The sequence below is a fragment of the Canis lupus genome, chromosome X (genome assembly GCF_011100685.1).
Source record: "Canis lupus familiaris isolate Mischka breed German Shepherd chromosome X, alternate assembly UU_Cfam_GSD_1.0, whole genome shotgun sequence".
Lineage (NCBI taxonomy): Eukaryota > Metazoa > Chordata > Mammalia > Carnivora > Canidae > Canis > Canis lupus.
The window spans coordinates 82272596-82297434 of record NC_049260.1 but is presented as its reverse complement, the minus strand read 5'-3'; the positions used below and the strand labels follow the sequence as shown (position 1 = coordinate 82297434).

Sequence of the window (24839 nt, the reverse complement as noted above, 5' to 3'; positions counted from 1 at the left end):
CCACATGTGTGGCATATGTTAGAAGCAAGGATTGGCGGGGGGGGAAGGCAGATACAAAGACTAGTGAGCCAGGAAAACAGTAAATACCCTTCTACACAAAATACTGAGAGGGGAGAATATCTGGCTTTAAGTCTTTACACAGACTCCTGCAAACTGTGTTTCCTTTGATGGCAGCATGCCTGTATTTTAGAGAAATGAGACAGTTAAGAGGGAGACAAGCTCCCTAAACCCTTCTGGACTATATGAAACTGTAAATGGACCATGAAATAAACAGAAAAGCAGCTTAGTTCCTTCGACTATCTTAGCACTACCAATGGAATGAGGAAGACCTGAGATGAAATATGAAATGAGCATTTTTAAGGTAAAATGGTGGAATATTCATTGACTAGTTCATGTGACTCATAGGCATAATTAGTTGAAATATTACGAAGCTAAAAATATCACTCACTTGATGTACTAAGCATATTTCAAACAAAGGTTTTGCTCTGGTTCCCCAGAATTATGCATAATCCCCCATATCTCAGTTTTTTTCTTGCAGTAAAATCCTATCAGGCTCAATCTATGTCACTATGTGAAGCAGTCTTGGAAAGGGACCCTACCAAATAACTTCTGTTAAGACTAAGGAAAACATGCATCTTTACCTTCTGCACGAGGCTACACCAGCTATCAAAGTCCTTTTCTTCTTTGCAGAAAAATCCCTTGGGGGGAAAGCAAGAGAACATAACTTAGAACTGGTCAAGGGCACCACCTCAGGCCCTTTGGACTGCAAGATGGGGCCACTGGCCCAAAGACAGGATGTGGGCCACTCTCTTCAGATGTGTCTTACAGCAATAACAAAGCACTGCTCTGTCTCCCGGGTCATCACCTTACCTGGACACACACATTGATGAGTTCATTCCATTTCTCTCTCTCTCCTTCTTTTTCCCTCTCCCTCTTTCCCTGTCCCTGTCCCCCTCCCTGTCCCTCTCCCTCGTGCTGTGAAGTATAGTAGCTTGAAGCCAAATCTCCAAAGCATGAGGTTAATTCCATTACGCTTAAGCACACACAGAGGCACATTCATCCAGAACAGGCAATGAAACCAAGTGACAAAAGCCAAATAGTACTTTTATACTTTTAGCTAAAGGCAATACATAATACAAGGGCTTTGACCTGAAGGAAATGATCTATTAGAATAAAGAGAATCATCTCCCTCCTTCCCCATCCTCAGGACCACCCTACAGTAGCAACAGAATGGTCCCAAACAAGAGGAGGCTCTGTCAGTGACCAGGCTCTCGTGCTCTGACAATCGAGTTAAACTGGGAGAGAGGGTGTAGACAGAACTCAGGACCACTGGCAGCTTCACTGGTGGCGTGTGTAGGTGGTAGTGTAGACAGTCCCAGTTCTAGGGGGAAAAGCCCTGCAACCTCCTGGAGGGCACACCCCAGAAGAATGAGCACTTTCCGCCTGGAAGATCCTCACTCCATGATGTATCCTTGACTGTGTCCCACCTTATTCCCTGTGCCTGGCTGGCAATAATTTGGGGGCAAGAAGTAAAAGGGGAAGGACTAACAGTAATAGTGACTAATGTGTACGGAAACCTCGCCATGTGCCCGGCACTGTGCTGAGCGCCTCATGCATGGTATATCTCACACAACCCTGAAGGAATGATTGTTTAGCTCCTTTCTAGGGATGAGAAGAGTGAGGCTCAGAAAAAGTTAAAAGGACTCCCCCTAAGTCCACAGCCAGTAAGTGGCAAGGCCTGGATTCCAACTCTAGTCCTGCGCCTTTGGGGTCCATCCCTTCCCCCACAACACTATGGTACCTCTGAGTGTGGGGGGGGCATGGCCAGTGAACACCTTCTTGCCCCCCTACCTAGCAACCTAGGTGACTCCCAGGGAACCAATCTGTAACAGGGTGGTGTTGGATCTCTTGGCCCACCCAACCAGTAGATACATACCAGGGCGACGGAAGGATCCAAGTTCAAGATGTTCATTCGCTGTGGGGACTGCAGGCAATGGAAAGTCTGGTCATCAACCGTTCCATTCTCTTCGGTGTCAACAAAAGTCTGGGTTGTATGAGGGTCCAAGAAAATGAGCTCATCGCCTGTTTGGAATGAGACATACTTCACCTGGAAAGAACCACTGGCCCCAGTTCCACCCCTGTCCCTCAGGAGGAGGCACTCTGTTCTTCTTAATACCACCCTTGGTGACAATGGGAATGAGATGACAGAAAGCCTGAACCTGGGTGACCATGCTTGAAGGAGGCCAAATCTAATCATTCACTGAGAAGACTTGCCCTAGCACGTGCACCCCCTCAAAATCCAAGACCAAAAAATGGAGAGTGACAGGTTTGAGAAAAGGTGGGAATGAGAAACCACAGATGACATGGCAGGCTCTGTGAGCAGCAGTTTAGCAAAGAAGCAGTGGGTACAATCACCAGGGCATGAGCCCAGGTGCCATAAGGGAGCTTCCTGCCTCTCTCCACATTGGGAAGCATCTCTGCTCCATACCACTGGTTCTCAGACCTATGGTCAGAGAGCACATCTGGTAAGAAAAAAGCCTTGGCCTCTGAAAGAAATGGGAATGCTGACTCTGCTATGGATGGGCTCTGACTGTTGATCTTTATTAGCTGGCAAGCTAATCGTCATTAGCAAGTTAGTGACTTCTATTGTAAACACTGCCCCGGTCACTTTGACACCAGTACAGATATACCTCACTACGAAAATTCTTACTGCACAAATGAGAGAGATGCCATACTTCATCCAATTGAAAAAGCCTAGCCCAATAATGACCTGGGAGGAGTTTGAAATAGTAAAATCTCTCCTTCAATATTCAAAGGGTCAAGAGTCCCTCCAAAGCTCATCAGTGGCATGCTGAGTTGGCAAAAGTGGCACCTCAACCTCGCTTTCCAGGCCTCGGGACCATCTGGGTCTCTGTGCTCTAGACTGTGTTCGACAGCTAAAGAGAGATTCCCTGAGGCAGGAGGATGCAGTAGAGAGAGATGCCCCACTGAGACTCTCCCTGGAATGGCATCCAAGACTGTGCTGGGCCACATCTAAGTGCTTCTGCTAGCAAAGCATGTGTTTCTGATGTCTGGCAAATAGTTTAACTTGTGTCTATCACAGACCTGGGACAAACCACTCATTTCATTCTGTACTTATTTTCTTGTTTTTAAACCGGGGTCACACGAGGCCTGTTCCAGTTACCTCACAGGGTATTCTAAGAACTGGGAGGTTTCTTCTCTGTGAAATGATTAAAACACAATACAGATATAAGGTGGTCATAGCAGTACCGTGCTTCAACTCAAAAGTACTTCCCTACAAATAGATGTTTCAGAGTATGTGAAAATCAATTCCCTCATGTGACTTCTTGCCTTACGAAAGTCAATATATATATATATATATATCCATTCCCGCTGGACCACAGGTGGGTGAGATCAGTTACACCCCAAAAGTCTCAAGTCACAAAGAAAAGCAACAACCAGAATGTTTAGAATGAAGTCTACTTACGACCATTAAAAAAGTAAGAAGAAAAGGAAGCTTTGTACAAGAAAATAGAAATCCAGAGTGGGGTTCGGATCGAGCATTCTGCCAGAGTGTTTCAAGTTAAGGTGCTAGGGATAATTGGATAGTGAGAGCATCCTCTCTGATTCTGGCCCTTTCTGTGAAAGTGTGTGTGTGTGTGTGTGTGTGTGTGTCTGGAGTGGACCATTGCAGGACATGCTGTTTCTGAGAGTACTTAAAAGAGATACAGTGGAATCCCTAAAAAGTCTTAGAAGTGATGTGGGAACCAACCCAAGGTTTCTTATTGGGTCTGAAGACAAGAGGCAGCCTGCTCAACCATCTGTGGACATAGGGCTCATGCTATGGATCTCAGGATCACTTCACTCAAGTGCAGGGGACAAAATCTCCTGTGCAAGCAGGCAACTTTGAACAGACAGACTCTCATCCTGGCACTCGTGTCACACACCGAGAGCTTTGCCCAGCTTCCCACCAGGAAATGGGGCCCTCAGGAAGCAACGTGGCATGGTAGGCAGAGATGGCCAAATTGGGATTGAACCCTGGATTTGCTACTTTCTGGCTGGGTGATCTTGAGACCACAACATCTAGCTCTTAGTTTCACTAGAGTAAGCTTTGACTCACAGGGGTATCATGCTAACTCTATCGCTACATCTCAATATAGGACTATCTATCTATCCCTCTATGTGTATATATGTTCTCTGTCTGTCTGTATGCCTGCCTATCTAGCTGTCATTAAATGTCATCTAAAAATGTCATTAAATGACTATCTGTCTGGGGGTGGGACTTTGCAGGGAATTTGGCACAAGATAGCTCTTCAGCAAATGGTAGTTCTTATCTATTCCCTCCCTTCAGACATTTGACCAATCCGGAACCCCCAACCTAATACAGCAAAGGGGGTAAGTCAGAAAAGGGGATTCAGGAGGACTTTAACCAACTCTCTCTGGGTAACATGGGGGTAAGGGAGGCCAGGTCCCCCAGCGGGTGTCCCATATATTATTCTTTGAGGTCCCTCCAAAATCATTTTCCAGTATGTTTCAGCCTTGCCCTTGAGTACAGAAAAAGAGAACACTGATTTTTGCCACCTTTTCTCTGACAGGAACCCAAAAGCTTAGAATCAGAAGATATCTGTGTTTATGTAACTCCCAATACTGGATTTTGTACTTAGAAAAATAAACGCCTCCCTGGTTTGCCAATTTCCCATCAAGCTGTAGTTCTCGGGTTTAGCCAATAGATGGCAGCAAGGGAGAGCGCTGAGGCCACTGTGTAGAAACCCTGCCTCAAAGAGAAGGGGGCAAAGGCAAGATGTGCAGGGGGTCAGGAAGGGTGGGGCCACCTTTCACTGGCTGAGTACTACAGGCTTGACTCTTCACTGAGTGCTCTACTGTGAGGTGACAGCACCGCGAGGCAGGTATGAGCCCTGTTTTCTTTTTCTGTTCTTTAACATAAGCTCTATGCCCAACGTGGGCCTCGAACTCACCATCCCGACAGCAAGAGTCTTATGCTCTACCAACTGAGCCAACCAGGCGCCCCAGCCCTATTTTCTACAAGAGAAACTGAAACAAAAGAGTGGATGTTTCTTTTCCTGCTATCACACAGCTGGCAAGTGGAAGACTGTGTACAGGGCCAACGACTTCTGTTCCTAGGCCACCTCACCTCTCTGAATCTCCAAGGAGTAGGGCAGGAGGGGGGCCAAGCCCATTTCACCCTCTCCTCTGAACAACCTCCCTGCCATGCCCCATGCCTGCTCTGGCTCACCCTGGCCTACCCAAGGCTCTCCAAGCTCATATTCCTTGATGCCCAGTTTCAGGCCATGTCACTCCCTTCCCTGTGCTCTACCAGCACTAACCAGGTATCTGGGCCCCTAGCACTCAACATGTGGTGTGTACACCAGCAGCATCAGGACCCCCCAGCCAGAAATGCAGGGTCTCAGGGCCCAGCCCAGGCCTGCTGACCCCGCATTTTAATCAGTTCACAGGGTGATCTGTGTGCACATCACAGTTTGAAAAGCGCTGGGCTAGCTCACCTTGCGTGCCAAGGGCATTAAATGACTATGACTGTCATCACAGCTAGTGTATATGGTGGCTAGGTTTCCAGAGGCATCAATTGAGGCAGGGAATGCTGGGCTGCTGGTTAGGATCCGCATTAGGACATCAGTGGTTTTAAGGCTTAGCCCCCATTACTAGAGAAAGGATAGCTCTGTCTTGGCCTCCTCTCACCTCTACCTGGTCATGGCTCCAAATAATGAGGCAGCAGGCCCACACAGCTGGGCCTGGGTCAAAGGATGGTTCCCAGGCTGAATGCCCAAGCCCCAAGAAGATGGAGACCCACAACGCCAGGGCAGTGAAACCCTGCCACCCTGGGCCCCACATAAAGGAGAGAGAGATGCTAAGATGATGCTGTGCCCCTGGGGTGGTCCAGTGGGAAAGCAGCTGTGAAACCATCTCATCAAGAGGCAAGGAAGTGGACGTACTGAAGAGGGATCTGCTCTCCATGGTGCAGAGAGAAGTGTTATTCTCCACTGATCAGGCCAGAGGCAGAATGAGCTCACCAGAAGCCATGGAATCTCTGGGCTGGATGAGGGCCCCCTGACCAGAATTGCCTGGGCTCCCAGGCAAACCTTCTGCCCCCCACCCCTAGCCCATGACGACTTACTTGTGAGTCCTCTTTTCTTACCTAAGAATCCTATGAAATAATAGGCGTTATTTGGTTTTCCTCCTAATGCCCCTAAAGACTGTGGCATCTTAAAACACTCCTAGAGGGAAAGAGAATGCAACATTCTCAACTCACTTGTGGACTGCTGCTCACGGATCTCTGTGCTCACATGGCGGTGTGATGGGCAGGCAGCAATGGGCCCGGGAAAAGGAGTGACTTACTTTGAATGCATCAACATAGACAGGGTTGATTTGGTTTATGCCCAGGCGAAGGGGCACGATGAGCAGCAGGGGTTTCCAGGCTGGGCAGGAGGCAGGGGCACTCTTACTCTGGTTTGAAGCATTCAGAGTGTTGAGGGGGCTCTCACCAATTGTGTCTGCACTCAAGGGGAGGACACAGCACATTTTTTCTAGAAACGGAAGACAAGAGAGCTGGGTTAAGAGGGGTACCTGGTCATCCGAGATATGCCCTGGGCCAAGCTAAGGGCAACCTCCTGTGACATCTCCTGCCTGGAAGGCCTTCCCCTCTGCCCCCAGGGTGTAGTTTGTGCCACCTTGCACAGGACGCCCAGGCCCACACCTCCATCCCCTTACCTCTCTTCCTTCTGGTAACTGAGCACTCACCTCCTGCCAGATAGTATGGGCTCATTGAGAAAATTTTATTTCTCAACTAGTCTGCAAGGGCCTTTGAGACAGGGACTGTATATTTTGGTTTCTCTAACCCTGTGGTGGAGAGCATAGGGCTGGGTAAGTGGGGGCCCTGTTTATGGCTTCACTGGTTATCCATACTCTGAGTATCCTGCAGGGAAAGGGTCTGATAGTTCATTGAGGGCCAGAGAAGACCCTGTCATTGTTTTCTTCCTTTCAGAAAACTGAAAGGGTAGACAAGAAAAGGCCCAGGGGATAATTAACCAGACTCCTGTGCTCTTCTAAGTCTCCCTGCTTTGGTGGAGCAGGCCAGAGTCAGTGTCTGTTTGTCTACCTGCCTGTCTCTCTGCCTGTTTCCCCCTCCTTCCCCCTTCTCTCTCTCTCTCTCTCTCTCTCTCTCTCTCTCACACACACACACACACACACAAACACATATACAATTTCTGAATGTTGAGGAAGGGGCCTCAATCACCCACCACCCAGCAAGGTAAACAGGCTAGGGACTCACTGATATCTTCAATGACCACAGTGTTATCCATCGAAACATAAATAGCCAAGGAATTCCACTCGTCAAACAAAGCAAGTTTTCTGCAAGGCAACACACAGGGAGGTCAAAATTGGGAGAGATGGGTAACATCAGCAGGAAAGCAGTACCGTCTACGCCCAGTGGCCCTAAAGTCACCAAACACTGGGCCACAGAGAAGTTAGGGATTGGGTCAAGCTCTGGCTCCCTTGACCAAGAGCACTGGAACATCCCATGTCCAGGGACCTTGGGAAAGCCAGAGTCACTGTTTTCAAACCCTGAAAAAGAGAAGCCCTGCTTTACAAGATGGAAAAATCTACCTCACAAGATGATGTTACTCCTGCTGGGTGAAAGAGAAAAGGTACCAGCATTTCTGCTCCCAAGACATTGTATTTTCTCTTTTCAAAAGGCATTTTGACTGCTTTTTTCCCAAAACAGGAAACTTCCATAAAAATATAAATTATATATATACATACATATATATACACATATATACATACATACATATATATGCATATATATGTAAATACATACACGCATGTTTGGGAGCACATAATATGGAGAATATGCCCAGGAAGATGGAGAGAGAGAGAGAGAGAGAGAGAGAGATCTCTTACACCCCTCCCACAATGCAGTACGAAAGCTGTTCAAGAGATTTGGGCTGCAGATGGCCTTGATATGGTGCCTCATTGGCCAGCAGCTGAAGAGAAAGAGTATGCTGAACTGAGAGAGTACGCTGAACTGTGTGACTTCGGAGAAGGTTAGAAAGAAAACCCCTTTGACAGAGGGATCATCCAGGATCTGAGTAAAGCACCATGACCATATCTCCCTTACATTTCCCTCTTGCCTGTCTGAAAGAAGGCATGTTCATTCAACCTGGGTACTTCTGGGACTCTTGGGTAAAGTCCAGTCTCACTGGACAAAAGAAAAAAAATATATATATATTCTTTTCCTAACCAAAGTAGCTCCCAGGAAGAGACTAATTACCATTGTACTTTAATTTCATTCCTTTTGAGATATCACCTTTCCCTGATGTACTTATATTCTGTTGTTAATGGTCACAATCACAATGAATCAAAACTCACCTAAATTCTTTAAAAAATGTATGTTTTGGGCAGCCCGCATGGCTCAGCGGTTTAGCACTGCCTTCAGTCCAGGGCCTGATCCTGGAGACCCAGGATCGAATCCCACATTGGGCTCTCTGCTTCTCCCTCTGCCTCTCTCTCTCTCTCTCTCTCTCTCTCTCTCTCTCTCTCTCTCTCTGTGTGTGTGTGTGTCTCATGAATAAATAAATAAAATCTTTTAAAAATGTATGTTTCCATTTGTCTGCTGTTAAGAACTTCAGAATTTAGAAGAAAAAAGCAAATTCTGAGGGACATCATGTAAAAATCTCTGGGCCTCCAGCCATTTCCAGCTGAGTTTGGGGTGCAGCACAGCCCTTCTGATTCACCTTCCAGGCTTTTTTTAAAAAAGATTTTATTAATTGATTCATGAGAGACACAGAGAGGCAGAGACACAGGCAGAGGAAGAAGCAGGCTCCCTCCGGGGAGCCCAATGCAGGACTTGATCCCAGGACCCTGGGATCATGCCCTGAGCCAAAGGCAGACGGTCAACCACTGAGCCACACAGGCGTCCCACCTTCTACAGTTTCTACCTGGGGCTCCTATGCTGGTTCCTGAAATACTGCCGGATCTTCACTCGGCAGAATCAACCATCCCCCAAAAGGAACTATGGACTAAGGCAAGAAAGTGGTCTCAGGGGGGTTGGTATCTTAGCAAGGAATAAAGCCAAGATACAGATTTCCCCCTTGAGTCCCCAGGAAATCCAGCCTACTCCCCACATGAGCACATTTCCAGAGCCTTCTAGATCATTGAAGAGTGGTTAATAACTGAAACAGTGCTCCCTCAGTACTTTTTATGGAGCGGATCCCACTGTCATCCTCCGGAGAGCCCAGGAATTGAAGAAGCAAGCTACACCCAAGGAGTCCAGATGGTTTCAACCTTCTGATGCCTAAATCCAGCCCCAGACTCTGGATGCCATCTTCATTCATCCTGCAAGTATTTATTGAACTCTTGTATGCTCCAGGCAGTTTTATGTGCTAGTGTTATGGTAGTGAATGAGACAAATACCATCTCTGCCCTCATGGAGTTTTCATTCAGTGGCAGGCTGTCAGGAAGGAAAGTGACAACAGGTGAGGTGGCCTGCAGATGTAAATGCTGATGCCACTCACGCCATTCCCTTCTAAAATGTCAGGCTTATGGGGCATCTCGGTGGCTCAGTGGGTCAAGCGGCTGCCTTTGGCTCACAGGGCATGATCCCAGGGGTCCTGGGATTGAGCCCTGTGTCAGGCTCCCTGCTCAGCAGGGGGTCTGCGTCTCCCTCTAGCCTCTGCTCCTCCCCCTGCTCATGCTCTCGCTTTCTCTCAAATAAATAAATCTTTTTAAAATTACTTAAAAATTAAAATTAAAATGTCGGTCTCCAATTCTCCACCTTGCCTCTTGCCATGGGAGGTGAATTCTGCAACTTGACAGAGCAACTGCCAAAGCGGACCTGGAGTCTGCTAAGAGATGACAAACTGACGCCCTTGAGGTTTGTCTATTCGTGAGTTCCCTGAGGCAAGGGCTGCATCTAATTTATTTCTAGATACCCAGCAGGTAGCACAGGAGGGCCACTCAGTAAATATTGAAGGAACAAATGAATGAGTGAGGTCTTTTACACTCTACGGGGTGGGAGGGAGTCCATTGTCTTGCCTAGGCTGTCTCAGCCTCCACCACTTAGTGTTAGCCCTCTGGCTTCAAAGTGACCCTCAGGCTGATGGTCCCCTGGAAGGCGAGCACCAACCTGGAGAGGGAATGGATATTGAGGGAGTCTTGGGGTGCCCCCCTCACCCTGATATACTGGTACAGATGGATATAACTCTGATAATACTAGAACAGATGTCCACACATGCACATTTCAAAGAACTGTCCAAGCAAAATGATACAGATGTTTGGTGGCTTAGTGATGGCAAGAACAGTTAGCTTGATGGGACACTGAGCTGGCAGAAGAGGGAGGCACAGGAGACAGTTCTGTAAGGCGGATGCCAGGCTCTTTTACTTACTTTAATACCTGTGCAACTGTATTTGGTCCAAACCATTCGCCAATTGATTTCCCTTCTCCTACACCCATCTGTGCTGTTTTTATGTGGGGAGGGGGGAAAAAAAGAGACGTTAGCAAAAGTTCTTCCAGCATGCCACAAACTCCTAATTTTTTGCATGAATAATTAAGCAGATGGACAAGTTTGCAGAGCCCATATAAGGCAGGGGATGAAAGCAGAAGGTACAGAACACTGCCTCAAGACCACTGATGTGACCTTACCCATTTGATGGATAGAGTAGCAACAGTCCTTTCTATCTAAGAAGCACTGGAGGATCCGTTGGTATTCTCTGGGTTGTTCTTTCTGTTTCTCCCAGCTCCAGTCTTTTGAGGGAAAAAAAATGTATGAAAGTCATGTTTGTAACTGCTTATTACCTCACTGCCCTCTTACTGCCACTACGATGTTACAAAGAAAACAAAGGAGTTCCAGCTAAAAGGCAGGGGCTATCGGGTTAGCACATTCCTAATTAACTTCGATTTTGATGACAAAGGCATCTAGAGACATTACTTTCAAAGTCTCTGTGGGTGTAAAGTATAAGCAAAATAACAAGCTGACTGAGGAACTGACTTAGCCCGGAGGCTGGAGCTAGATAAGTATTACATGAAAACAATGTCAGAAAAGGCTTTTCTGGTCTGTTCAGCTACTGAGGTCACTACAAAGCCCAGAGGTATATCCTTAGGCCGCCCTGACGCCATACTCTCTCATCTCTACACAGACAGCAACGGCTTTGGTTCATGTATTTTGGCAACATTGCGAAAGAGTCTCACTAGGGAAGTGCTATTCAGACACACAACAGTGCACTGGGGAAATACACACAATTCACAACTGAGGAAGCTCAAAAGAAATTGCATGCTGTCATTTTTACACAACCTTCAAAGAGTCCACACTGACCTTTAGAAAAACGAATAACCTCTGTGTTTAAGGTTTCTTTGTGACCAAAACTAAAATAATCATACCTATAGGAAGCCCCTCTGTGCCTCAGGCATGCCAATCTCCCCACGCCCCCGCAAATGCTGCAGAGTCTATTTATCCCAGGATGCAGGACAACTGCAAAGATTCTCCATGATCACCGCTGTAGACAGGATGTGCCTCTCCCATTCCCTCAGCTCTAGGAACTCTGTCTCATGGGACAGCTCTCTGGGACTTAGTTGGCTTCCAAGACACAAATTTCTCTCTCAAGGTTTTAGACACTATTTAACTTCACAACTGAAGTATTCTTGAAGCCAGAGGCCACTGTCTCCAGAATCTTCTGTTTTCTTTGCTTCTAATAGTTCTGAAATCAAAGTTTTAAACTTTGTAGCCAGCACAGTCTTCAGAGGGTGAACTGCATCCAACTTTTTTTTTTCCATTTGCTACTGAATTGTCCAAGTCTGGGGAAATCCTAATTAGCTGGCTGCTAGGTACCACTAAATGTGGACTGAAGACAGTGATAAGTGAGCACTCCACCTTAGCTATGAAGTAAGTGAATAGGAAGCACTCCAAAATACTTCTTCACAGAATGGCGTCTTTGAATTTACCTCAGCTGCAAGATCGATTTCCAAATTCTTCTTGCTGTTTGCTTTTCTGTTAGAAACAACTGAGACTGCTGCTGACTGTGGGGTTTAATCTCTTCCTCATTTGCTTCCCACAAAATTCACTTCCAGGAGAATCGTCTTGCTGTGTTTTATAAATGGGGAGGAGGGTTAAAGAGAACAGATCTCCTCTGAGCAGGATGCATATCACAGAGACATCACTGGACAAGGATTCAGGAGACCTGCCTTCTTCTGTTCCCAAATCCATGCTTTCTTGCTGTTTGACCCTAAGCAAGTCACCTTACTTCTTGAGCCTTAATTTCTTCCTCTGTGAAACCAGAATTATGATGCTACCCAGAGGAAATGGGTTCAGATTATTCTAAGCCCTGAAAAGAAGGCCTTAAAGCCTTAAAACCTCCCTGGACCTTTCCCCAATTTGCTCTGGTAACTGCAGGTGGATGTGTGAGGCTGCACTGTGGAAGGATGTTTCCATAACTCAGAATCTCAAGGAGTAACAGCCAATGAGCTCAGCAGGCCAATCTTGTCCAAGGGGTCCTCTTCCTCCCTCATCCCCAGGTCAAGCCCAGCTTTCACCCCCAAGTGCGCGCACTGGCATCCAGCCAAGGTCATCCTCCAGATGCCCACGGGGAGGACGCACATGTCTTAAGAAAGACTCAAGGGTTTCAACGAAGATGACCGGAAAGTTCTTAATGAAGCAGCCTCCTGAGAGGGCTAATTTAAGGATTCCCTCATCATCGAATGGATATTGGCAGCGAACCCAAACCAAATAGCGCTAGCTCCCTCATTAGGCACTTCCTTTAGGTCACTTCCATCCTTCACCAGGCAGACATTTTAAACGAGGTCAAGAAACAGATATACCGCCACACCCTTCTTCCTGTTCCCTTTGTTATCTGACCTGTTTGGACTCACTCGAACAATAGTGAAGTTGGAAACTCTAAATGACACACCTGCCTCAACGTTCAATTCCATCCCAGGAAAGTAATTCTGGCTTGGTGAGTCACAAGGAAATGCTGGCTGTTTCCTTCTCATGGGAGGCTTTATTGACTTGTCAGCCCTGCCACTTAGGCTTGCAGAGAGCCCATTAGGACCTTCAGCTCTGTTACCTAGTATTCCTGAAGCTCAGCCCCAATGCTAAACTGCCAGCAGTTGGTGCTCCCGCAGAGCGTCTGAGGGAGGACAAATTTAACTCACCCCTTCCCAAGTGTCTGCAGATAAGCGCCTGGGCCAGCATCATTTGTCCACAGCGTAGCATACATCCCCAGCCAGCATCTGATGAAGGGCCTGTTCCTCCTGTTGGCAAAACGGATGGGAATGAATATGAGTTCCTTAAATTGCCCTTTCCCGAAACACCAGCATAAATGGGAATCATACGAGACAGACAGACAGACACATGGACTCTGAAAAGAGAGGAGAGAGAGAGAGAGAGAGAGAGAGAGCGTGCCAGATAGCAAACAGGGTTGGTTACAGGGTGGAATTTGCAAAGATAATGCAGAGTTAACGGAAACAGTTTCTATGGCCAAAGATGAAACCAACAAATGCACAAAACCTGTCCCCTATGTATTGTGCTTGGAGACTTCTAGGTGTGCATCCAGTTGTGGCAGATGACTGCCAGGTAAGGCTACCAACATTAACCCCCACCACATCATTATCTGCCTGAGCCAACCTAGCTTTGCATGGCTCACTTCTCAGGGAAGCCAGTCTTAATCTTAGTTAAGGAAAAGTGCGGCCAAAGGTAATCATGAGCACATGAGCATGGTCAAAGAAATCCGGAAGGTTCCTGACTGTGCTCCAGCAGAAAGGTCTGAACAGCAGGAAGGACTGAACAGCAGGAAGGACAATGAGGAAAGGTTCTGAAGTTAGGCATCAGAAGGACCATCTCTAGGTACCTGATCCAAGTTTCAACTATAGATTGGGAATGACAGCACATATCCTGCCGGTTACTGGGGGATATTATAAAAACTAAAGGAGAAAATATCTGTGAAAGGGTTCTACAACCCACTCAGGATGATGGAGATATCTAGTGTTATGAGCAAAATGGACGGGAATGACTAAAACCAGTTAAGAAATGAAGAAAGACAACAGGTTCCCCTCCCTCTAAGAACACTTGATATAAGAACAAAAGTTCCATGTATGTGGCCAGCCAGAGCTCAATATCCTTTTTCAAGGTACCAGTGAAATCAGGTAATGTGGAGGGCAGAGGAGACCTGCTTTCATTTGCTTTCCATCCCCAACATGGAAGTGGGAAACAATGCTATGAGCACAATCTTACCAGACTAGCTTTAAGGAGGGTCATCAGCCTCGTAAGACAAGTGGGCCATAGTGGCCACCCTTCTCCTTTTGTTGTGGGTACCAAAGGAGAGCTGCTACAGTAAGATGGGGAGGATTGAGCCTCCCCCTTAACTGGATGGGGAACCCTCTGGCTCTCCCTAATGGCAGAATTACAGGCCAGATTAGTACAGGAAAGATGCAATGAAGCCCACATAAAGAAGAGATCATCCATTGCCAAAACACTGTCAGAGGTAAGCTGCAAATGTTCTCAAGCCTTCTAGAGATCTCTTCACCTACAGAAAGTTAACAGTTTAAACCCAGGGGTAACTTGATGGGATGAGCACTGGGTGTTATACCAGTGTTGGCAAATCAAACTCCAAAAAAATATATACAAAAATAAAATAAACCCAGGGGTACTAAAGATCATTCTTTGGGCTGTTTCCAGCTTGGGTACTTCCTGTGGAGAGTGAAAACTGTCTGTGTGGCCTTGGCTTGGGACACTTATCAGAAAGGAGGATTTCACCCAGTTACTAGGTCCAGTCCTGCCTCAAAACCAGTCTGACAGATTTTCTTCTCTTAGGAAAATAGCTTCTACCATTTGGATTTGATACTCTTCCTACAGGGCCATGATGCTAGGAAGAGGCCACTATACTTACAAACATTTTACAGATTCTTCTCTAAATAGAGCCTAGTCTCTTAACTTATAGATCTGTCCTTTTTTCCTAGATAGCAGCTGGTACTCTAACAGCCTATCATTAGCTCCAAGGAAATCTATAATAATTCACCTTCCAGTAGCAAGGTGCTTTCATTCCATAGGGGAAGAAAACGAAGGATTTCTCTTCTTTCTTTCAAGGTCTAATTGTCTTTAATAATCATGTAGCTCCACAAAGAAGTGGATTGGAAGTTAGTAAATATTAGCCAAATTAGAAGCTTGACTTTCTCCTTGCTCCCAGAAGTAAAAGAAGGAATGCAATCTGGTGCCCGAACCCTCGGAGGTAGACTCAAAAGCATACTACTGTTACACATGAACACCAAGGAACCATATGTGATGAGGTACTTTGGCAATGAAACTTTCAAATAAAATTTAAGACTTAACATATTTCCCTAAAGCAAAATCTTCGCCATAGTGAGCTGTTAATTCTGAGGATTCTGTGAAATCACTGATAACCTCAGCCAAGCTATCTACAAGGAAGAAAGCACAGTATAACAGATGATATACCTACCAATTGGTGAAAATTTCCTTCTGTATGTAAACCATAGACGAGCTCTTATATCAGACAACAGCTTAGATTTTTCTGTAATTAAATGTGAAATTACAATTAAATCACCACATCTCATATAAAGATCTCAGCCTTTGATTTCTGAGTCAGCAGCAAACTCACTTTCAAATAACCAGTCAATTCTATTGTGATGGGGCTAGGGAAGCTCAGAGGAAACCCAATCTCATCTTTGCCAAGTGATTTCAGCATTCCTTTTCTTTCTTTTCTTTTTAACATTTTATTTATTTATTCATGAAAGACAGAGAGAGAGAGAAGCAGAGACATAGGCAGAGGGAGAAGCAGGCTCCATGCAGGAAGCCCGATGTGGGACTCGATCCCCGGACTCCAGGATCATGCCCTGAGCCAAAGGCAGTCACTCAACCACTGAGCCACCCAGGCGTCCCTCAGCATTCCTTTTCGCCTAAGTTTTGACAAGAGCTACTGGCCAGGGTGGTTCCTGTCTCCTCACTGAGCAACATACCCTGGCAGGCACTAACACTGGGGGCATGGCCAAAAGACAAGGAATAGAAAAATCAAAGATAACCCACTAACAAGGCAACCAGCCCCTACCTGAATGATGATTGTTGGTTGGATCTCTCATTGGTACCTGCTGTCCATTATCTAAACTAGGTGTGTGTGTGTGTGTGTGTGTGTGTGTGTGTGTGTGTGTGTGTGTTGGGGGGTTCATGTGTGTGCATGCATGTATGTTTAACCAAAAAGGAGAGATCCCTGCTAAGCAAATTGAATGTGTAAAAGTACTACCTACTGCAACTGGCATTTGAAACCTAAATGGATATATAACATCACAAATGCTTTTGCATCTTTCTTCAAAGCATTTCTTGCATTGTGATCAGCTGCTTCCTATCTCTTCTGCTATGCTAGGACCTTCAGAGACGATCTCTCCTCAGATAAACAGAAAAAGTAGAGCTGACTCTCTCCAAGTTCAGGCTTTTCACCCAGAAAAACTGGGTGCTGGGTTGTTAACAGTTTCAGGTGAAAAAGATCTTCCCCAATCCAGAAGTATATAAGGGTAGGGAAAAATATTCCAGCCTCTTTTCCACCTAGCTGCAGTGGCTAAATGTTCTATACAAAGTCAGAATACACTGAGATGGTGCTAACAATCAGCAAAAGAGCTACAAGACTAGGTGGCAGTATTTTTAATCTAGACAGAAAAGGACACAAGGGGAATGAGAAGTATGTAGCCCAGGCATTACAGACTAAGTACTGATTAGTGATACTAGGAGTTTGGGGCATGGTTTTTGAAAGCCAAGGCTTACAGAAGTCAGGGGTTCTTCTTTAAAGAAACGAATTCAAATACATCTGACTTTTTCATATCATATCAACACCTATGACCATGTGAACTCCCTGCTATGGATTTTCAGGGCCTTGGAAGGGACTTGTACAAGGAAGGGGTCTAAGGCTTGAATTCCTCTGGCCGTGAGTAATATATCCACCCATGGGTGGCATTAATGGTGACCAAGGTAACACTCCACCAACCCGACAAGGAAAAATGGATAGGACCTTAACCTCGGGCACCCACCTTACTTGGGTTCCTACAGACAAATACTAACAAACCTTACCCGTTTTGAGGAGATGCTGTTTCCCCAAGATCCATACCAGCTCATCTGAATCTGGAAATTCTTCTAGGTAGTCAGCAAAAATAGTAATCTGGTTTTCATACTTGGATAAAACTGAAAGAAAAGGAGATAAACTTAAAGCAAAATGTAATAGAGAGGGTTTGCTTCTGTGGCTTACTGATTATTACCTCTGTCCTGGAGGTGAAAGGTCATTGGCTGGAGTCTCATAGAAGAAATACTTTTCTTCAAGGATCAAAGATACTCACAAGACCCCAAGATCCTTTAGTAGAGGGATTTCCTTCCGACCACCCATCTTCACCTTCCATTTCTCACAATCCCTTTTTGTAACATCTCTGAATATTTAGTCACAGTCATTTCAGAATCTTTTCATCATGGTTGTTTTTTTTTGTTTTGTTTTGTTTTGTTTTGTTTTTTGTGAATAGCCACTTACGTAGCTTCTCCTAGCAAGAGTGTGTTGTCAAGGTAATGCAATAATACCTAATGCTTGTATACCCAACTCCTGCCCATATCACAAGGAACACTGTGAGGTTTCTAGCAGCCAGTGGCTCTGGAAGGGACTGTGACAAACCTGAAAGATTACTCAACTGTGAAAATGAAAGATTTCACCCAGAAGCCCAGATGTTCTCACAATACTTTTGCCACTTTATTCACATATGACTTCTGCAAAGAAGGATCTTGAAGCTAAAGATAAAAAGAACTTGTGATTGGGATTCACAGCTGCCTGCAGTTCTCTTAAGATAAAATAACCGAATAAAACATAATTACACGTTGCGAGTTCACAGGCCAGACTCTCAAAACTTAGGACCACGTAATGTGGGATGAGGTAAGACTCACTTTTGTACCACTTGTGGTAAAAGAGTCTGCTAGAAGAGTAAGGACTGGCTTATGAAAAGGCCCTATCTCAAAAATTCTCTTTAAGTAATGTTCTGAGAGAAATAATATTGTAGGTGGTAAATAAGTTTCCAAGCCAGCCAACAAAAACCTATTTTAACTTGTAACTGGAGAAATCAGATTAATAGTCCTATTTCAACACACTGCAAGTTCAAAGCTAAGACATCCAACACACATGCCTTCTCTGAACTCTGGGAGGTTTCCCAGCCCCCTATGGGGGAAAGAGCTCAGAGAGAGTAGGGGTCCTTTTTTGCAGCTCTGAGCAGCTGCAGAGACTCTCCCAAAGCAAGCCCTGAGAGCCCTATGGGAATATTTTTCCTGTAAAAATGGCATTGTGAGATATGTTTAACCCACTTAAAAGGACAAATTGTTTTCTTTTGGCTTTGTTTTCTAAGGTAGGGGCATGCTGTTTTCATAGAAATAAATGTTCCTAAATATAAATGAGTCCTATCTGATCATGAAAACAATTTCACCTGCTCAAAATACTTGGTTGGAGGCTGAAGTTATACTTTGTATAATTTGTGCAGATTGAAGTTCTAAGTGTTTGAAGGTATAATTTTAGAAACACAACTACTCAGGCATACCCGCTTGTCTTGAAACTTATTACAGAAGTCCAATCTTCCAGGGATTTAAGTATCTTTTTTCCTCGGGATGCTTTAATCATCAAGGTTATAGTCTCTGGCAGTATTTCAAACCTAAAGAGGTTAGAAAGGAGGCAGCCATTTTGTTCTCCAGTGAAAGCTCATCACTGCCGAATCTGCCAGAGAACCTGTGCCATCTTAGCCTTTCTGCCACTAGCCTCAGCCCCTGGCCCAGGCCCAGGAAATACCAGGCTAAAAATGACCACCGATGTCAGGCCATCCCCAGGAGGTGATGGGACTGAGGTGGCGTAAGTCACACTGTGTACCTTCCCACCCTACCCTCTGCCCCTCACAGGCAGGAGCAATCAGGTTAAAAGGAACATCCAGTGTAGCCTAGAAACAGAGTCAGAAAATAAGTAGCTAGAGAGGGGTGTGAGAAAGGGGCAACCTGTCTGGCATTCCCCTGGTAGGGGTGAGGAAGGGCAACACTGGATGAATGTACAGCATGTATGCATAGAAGCCTTGGGTCTTTTTTTAGTATTGGCCCAAAACAAACAAAACACCATTTCTCTATCACCAACCCTGACCCAGTGAGTCATGGCCCAGCCATCTGGTCAAATTAGTACAGCCCCTTAAAGCCTGTGAGAACTGTGCTGCTTCATTTGGGATGGCCCTGACCAAAATGGTAGCCAAAGGATTGTCCTCTTGCTCTTCAGCCCTCCCCAGGCCAGCAAGAAGGTCATTACCGTCTCTATTCTTCCTGATTCTTTCTGTAGAACATGGACTCCCAGAATGCAGTGTGTCACGCTATCACCAGCCCCAGGTGAAGCTACATGGATGAAGCCAATGAAAGCCGGAACAAAAGATGAGATTAACAGAAGCAAAGAGCAGTAACATGGGGAGGGTATATATGAGACAGTCTGACAAGGAAAGGGGACTAGGTCTTCCACAAGGAAAGATGAAGAAGGAAACTGAGGAGCAGAAGTGAAGTTGCATTTCCAACAGAATCACTTCTGACGAACACAGCCCTTCTTATTGTTTTAAAGATTTTATTTGGGATCCCTGGGTGGCGCAGCGGTTTGGCGCCTGCCTTTGGCCCAGGGCACGATCCTGGAGACCTGGGATCGAATCCCACGTCGGGCTCCCAGTGCATGGAGCCTGCTTCTCCCTCTGCCTGTGTCTCTGCGTCTCTCTCTCTCTGTGTGTGACTATCATAAATAAATAAAAATTTAAAAAAAGATTTTATTTATTTATTCTTGAGAGACACACAGAGAGGCAGAGACACAGGCAGAGGGTGAAGCAGGCTCCCTCCGGAGAGCCTGATGCAGGACTTGATCCCAGGACCCAAGGATCACTCCCTGAGCTGAAGGCAGATGCTCAACTGAGCCACCCAGGTGTCCCAACACAGTCCTTTAAAAAAAAATTCTCATAAACTACCTTTGTCTTGCCTTGAAAGCAATAAACAAGACATCAGCCCCATACGAGTTTCCTGCCCTTTCTGCCTATTTAAAGAGATAGGAACTATACAGGCAGAGCTACAAAGACCACAGCTGGAAGGACCTAGAATTTGTTCTTACAAGGTCTGATGAACAACAGCCTTCACTCTCTTGCATTTTACTTTACTAAATGATTATTGCACTGAAGTCTATGATCTCCGCTGGGTTGGCTCAGTGGTCAGCTAATAACTGAACAAAGACTTCCTTAAACTCCTGGAAGCCAGCAAGTCTCCCAGTCTTGGCCAAGAGGCTCTGTGTACATTTTGGGACATGCCTTCAACACAGCCAGGCAGCTGATAACTCTGCCTTAGCCTTCCCTTGTGCAGAGCTCGGAATCAGCCAGAGTGAAAGCCTAGAGCCCCCTCAGGCTTTCCTGACCATGCACACAACCCTGAGCATGCAAGATAGTCTTCTAGATTCCTGGGGATATACCCAAATTTTTCAAGCTCCCATGGACATGTTATTCCTTAGCTTTTTCTTTTGAGCTTCTTGGTTATCTACAGCCTCAAGCAGCTATGAAGTTAATCAATTGCCTCTGTAATAGTTTTCTTATCATTTTATTTTACTTTTAATTGAAGTTTAGCGGACATACAATATTATATTAGCTCTAGGTGTACAACATAGTGATTTGACAATCTATACATCACTTGATGGTCACCACAATAAGTGGAGTCACCATCTGTCACCATATAAAATTATTACAGTATTACAATATTCCAGACTATATTCCCTATGCTGTACTATTGGTCCCCACGATTTATTTATTTTATAACTGGAATTTTGTACCTCTTAATCCCCTTCACCTATTTTAGCCATCTCTCACCTCTTTCCCCTCTGGCAACCAACAGTTGTTCTTTGTAAATTATTAATTTGTTCCCGGTTTGTTTGTTCGCTTGTTTTTTAGATTAAACACACAAGTGAAATCATATGGTATCTGTCTTTCTCTGTCTGACTTATTCCATTTAACGTAATACCCTCTAGGTCCATCCATGTTGTCATAATTACCAAGATTTCATTTCTTTTTATGGCTGAGTAATATTCTATTATTATATAATGTAAAGATATATATAATCCCATTATTGAAATTATATAATTATATAATATATATACATATATATTATATATATATATAATGTAGATACACACACATCTTCTTTATCCTTTCATCTATTGATGGATAGTTGGGATGCTTCCATATCTTGTAAATAATGCTATAACAAACATAGAGGTGCATATATCTTCTCTAATTAGTGTTTTGTTTTTCTTCAGGTAAATATCCAGAAATGGAATTACTGGTCATATGATATTTCTATTTTTAAGTTTTTGAGGAACCTCCACATTGTTTTCTATAGTGGCTGCACTTATAATAGTTTTCCAAAAAAGCCCCTGTCACTCTAAGTCAGAGCAAATAAAGTCAGCCTTGCAAGTGGGGTCCTCCAAGGAATCACCAGAAAGATCAAATAATGACAATTCTCTAAAAATGAGGCTCAGGGTGCCTAGGTGGCTCAGTTGGTGAAGTATCAGCCTTGGGCTCATGTCATGATCTTGGGGTCCTGGGATTGAGTCCCATGTCAGGCTCCCTGCTCATCAGGGAGTCTGCTTCTCTCTCTCTCTCTCCTCTGCCCCTCCCCCTTCTCATGCTCACACTCTCAAATAAATAAATAAAATATTTAAAAAGCTAAGGTAAAAATGAGGCTTTACAGGAGCTCCAACCGCATTCTATGTCCTACAATGGCTGTCAGGCTACTGGCTTCCCCTGTGATTGGAGGCTGTAAATTCTCAAGGCTTCTGTAGGGCTGGAGAACAAGGGATAGGCATAGAATGAGTGAAAACACCACAAAGCTTGATATTCTTATCAAACTGCAGCTGTTTTTCTTGAATAAATACTCCCCCAGATTGTTGCAAGCCTTTGGTGGATTTCCACAGTTTTGAAAAAGTTAATTCTGACCATTTTTGCTAGTTTTTTTTATTGCTATTATAGATGGAATTTTCAGAGGTCCATACACTGCCATTTCTGCTATGTCTTAATGTTTTCCAGTCATTGACTTTATTTCTAAGGGTTATTTCATAAAATTGCAAGCAAATGAAAAAATAGCTTTGAACAACACATATTCTGATAGCGCTTAACAGAGACACTTGTACATGAAGGCTCCTAGGTTCTGTGGGGTTTGTGTCCCACAAACAATACAAATCCCTCAAGTGAAATCTCATGGTCACAGCATCTCAGGGCCAGAAGGGGCCTGAGATACCATAGCATATCTCCCTTGAAGGCCACCTGATTCTAAAGGCCTGCCAGGATATTGCTGATGCCAGAACAGCCTTCTCAGCAGAGCATATGTATTTAACATACTATCAAGTAAGAGCTTCAAAAACATAAGTGTCCATGGATGACAGGCATGGTAAGGGTTGAATATTCATCCATATGTTCATTTCATAAACTTTCACTGAGTACCTGCGATGTGCACAGAAATTAAAATATCACTGAGCTCTGGCATCCATCCTCCAAAAGCTTTTAATCTAGTGGAAAGGACAGGTCTGGAAACAACTAATAACAATAAGTACTATAATTAAAGGAAAATGATGTAACATGCAGCATAGGGAATAGAGTCAATAATATTATAATAATTTTGTGCAATGACAGATGGTAATTAGCCCTACCAAGTGATCATTTCATAATCTATCAAAATAGCCAAAAAAAATCAAAACACTATGTTGTACACCTGAAACTAATATATTATTGTGTGTCAATTACAATTCCATAAAGAAAGAAGGAGATGTGGAAGACAGCAAATGATAATTTCAACTGGGAGTGAATGGGCCTTCCACAACCTAGAAAAGGTTACGGTACCTGAGCTGGGCCTTAATGAAAATGAGATATAAGGGGGAAGGGGGAAGGGAAGAAATTCGTAGTTGGGGGAGCATCCAAAGGATTTGGCAAGCAACTGAATGTGGGGTGGGGCTGGGGAGAGTGAGAGTGATACAGAGAGGGGGGAGGCAAGGAGGGAGAGGAGAGAGACAAAATTAACGCAGTTTGCAAGTGGGGTTGATGAAATAGGAGCAGAAATACATGATGTGGGGTATGGAGATAAAGTGTGGTCTAGCCAGAACATGTAGGTCTCATGGGTTTGGTTGCTAAAAGAAGGAGGGGGTTAAAGAAAAAAGTGGAAGAAGTCTACCTGTACAGAGATTGTGAAGAGGAACATGGTAGATGGCAGGTAAATTAGCAGAACCTTGGAAGGCAGGTGGAGTTCAAAACAACAAAGCTGGGGCACCTGGTTGGTGCAGTCGGTCAAGTGTCTGCCTTTGGCTCAGGTGGTGATCCTGGGGTCCTGGAATTGAGCCCAGTGGGGAGTCTGTTTCTCCCTCTCTCACTGCTCCTCTCCCTGCTCATGCTCTCTCCCTCTCTCAAATAACATCTTTTAAAATTAATTTTAAAAAAAGTTCAGGGATCCCTGGGTGGCGCAGCGGTTTGGCGCCTGCCTTTGGCCCAGGGCGCGATCCTGGAGACCCGGGATCGAATCCCACATCGGGCTCCCGGTGCATGGAGCCTGCTTCTCCCTCTGCCTGTGTCTCTGCCTCTCTCTCTCTCTGTGTGACTATCATAAATAAAAATAAAAAAAAATAAAAAATAAAAAAATAAAAAAAGTTCAGCCTAAAATGTGCCTTCCCGTCCTTCCTCCTGGGTCTACTTAGTATTCTGGTCTTCCCAGCCTCTGCCCACCTATGCATATGCCCTGCCCCATCTGTATTACTTTTTCTCCCAATGCCCTGCTTTTCTGACAACCGAGAACTTAGAACTAGGGAAATAGGCGACGATTCTCATCATTTTAAGGAGGACTGTCATGTCCCAAACTGCAAGTTTTCCTGAATTTATTCTGCAAGTCAAATCCTAGTGATGCTGGGTTGTCAAATAACACAAAAGACACGAAGTGATTTCTCTACAGACCAGTATAAACCTTGGAGTCTTGAGAAAACATTTTTAAAAAAGATTTTATTTATTTATTCACATGAGACACACAGAGAGAGGCAGAGACATAGGCAGAGGGAGAAGCAGGCTCCCTGCAGGGAGCCCGATGTGGGATTTGATACCAGGACCCTGGGATCATGACCTGAGCCAAACACAGACATTCAACCACTGAGCCACCCAGGTTCCCCGAAAACATTTATCATTTTAGACTGACAATATAGAATCTTAACCAAAGGGTCATCATTCAGCTGAACTTTATGACTTTATGAGATTCCACTGACTGATACTGGTGGTGGTGGAGCTCAGGAGGCCATGCCTGACAGATTTCAGGGCAAGTCAGCCAAGGGATAACCAGTCCAGTTGTCAAGGGACCATTGTTAAGTGATTGATAAACGATAGTACCCTTTACTTTTCTGCTAGGAAATTCAACTGGGCCATAGGTAACTTGTCTCCATAAAATACAACATTCCTTAAAGATTTCAGTCAACTCATCCTATTGACAATGGTGGTAAGAATCAAATGAAATGCAAAATTGGACTCTTTGGTTTTCCTCTGAAGTGATTCTTTTGGGGGCACCTGAGTAGCTCAGTCCATGAAGCATCCAACTCTGCATTTCGGCTCAGGTCATGATCTCAGGGTCTTCGGATCCAGCCCCACATCTGGTTCTGCACTCACTGGGGAATCCACTTGGGATTCTCTCCCTCTCCCTCTCCCTCTCCCTCTATCCCTTCCCTGCCTCTCTCAAATAAAAATAAATAAATCTTTAAAGTGGTTCTTTTGGAAAAACTTG

General features: G+C 44.9%; 1 protein-coding gene across 1 annotated transcript in view; it reads right to left on the bottom strand.

The window, feature by feature from the left end:
• The window catches only part of ATG4A (autophagy related 4A cysteine peptidase), a 55329-nt gene that overhangs the window by 2404 nt on the left and 28086 nt on the right, over positions 1-24839 (bottom strand). Inside the window, exons 2-11 of the mRNA XM_038588043.1 lie at positions 17097-17207; positions 15481-15552; positions 13181-13279; positions 10679-10780; positions 10422-10494; positions 7307-7386; positions 6373-6560; positions 6173-6251; positions 1937-2082; positions 642-698 (exon numbers count right to left, since the gene is read on the bottom strand). Coding sequence (XP_038443971.1) covers positions 642-698; positions 1937-2082; positions 6173-6251; positions 6373-6560; positions 7307-7386; positions 10422-10494; positions 10679-10780; positions 13181-13279; positions 15481-15552; positions 17097-17207 — 1007 coding nt within the window. The remainder of the gene's footprint in view (positions 1-641; positions 699-1936; positions 2083-6172; positions 6252-6372; positions 6561-7306; positions 7387-10421; positions 10495-10678; positions 10781-13180; positions 13280-15480; positions 15553-17096; positions 17208-24839) is intronic.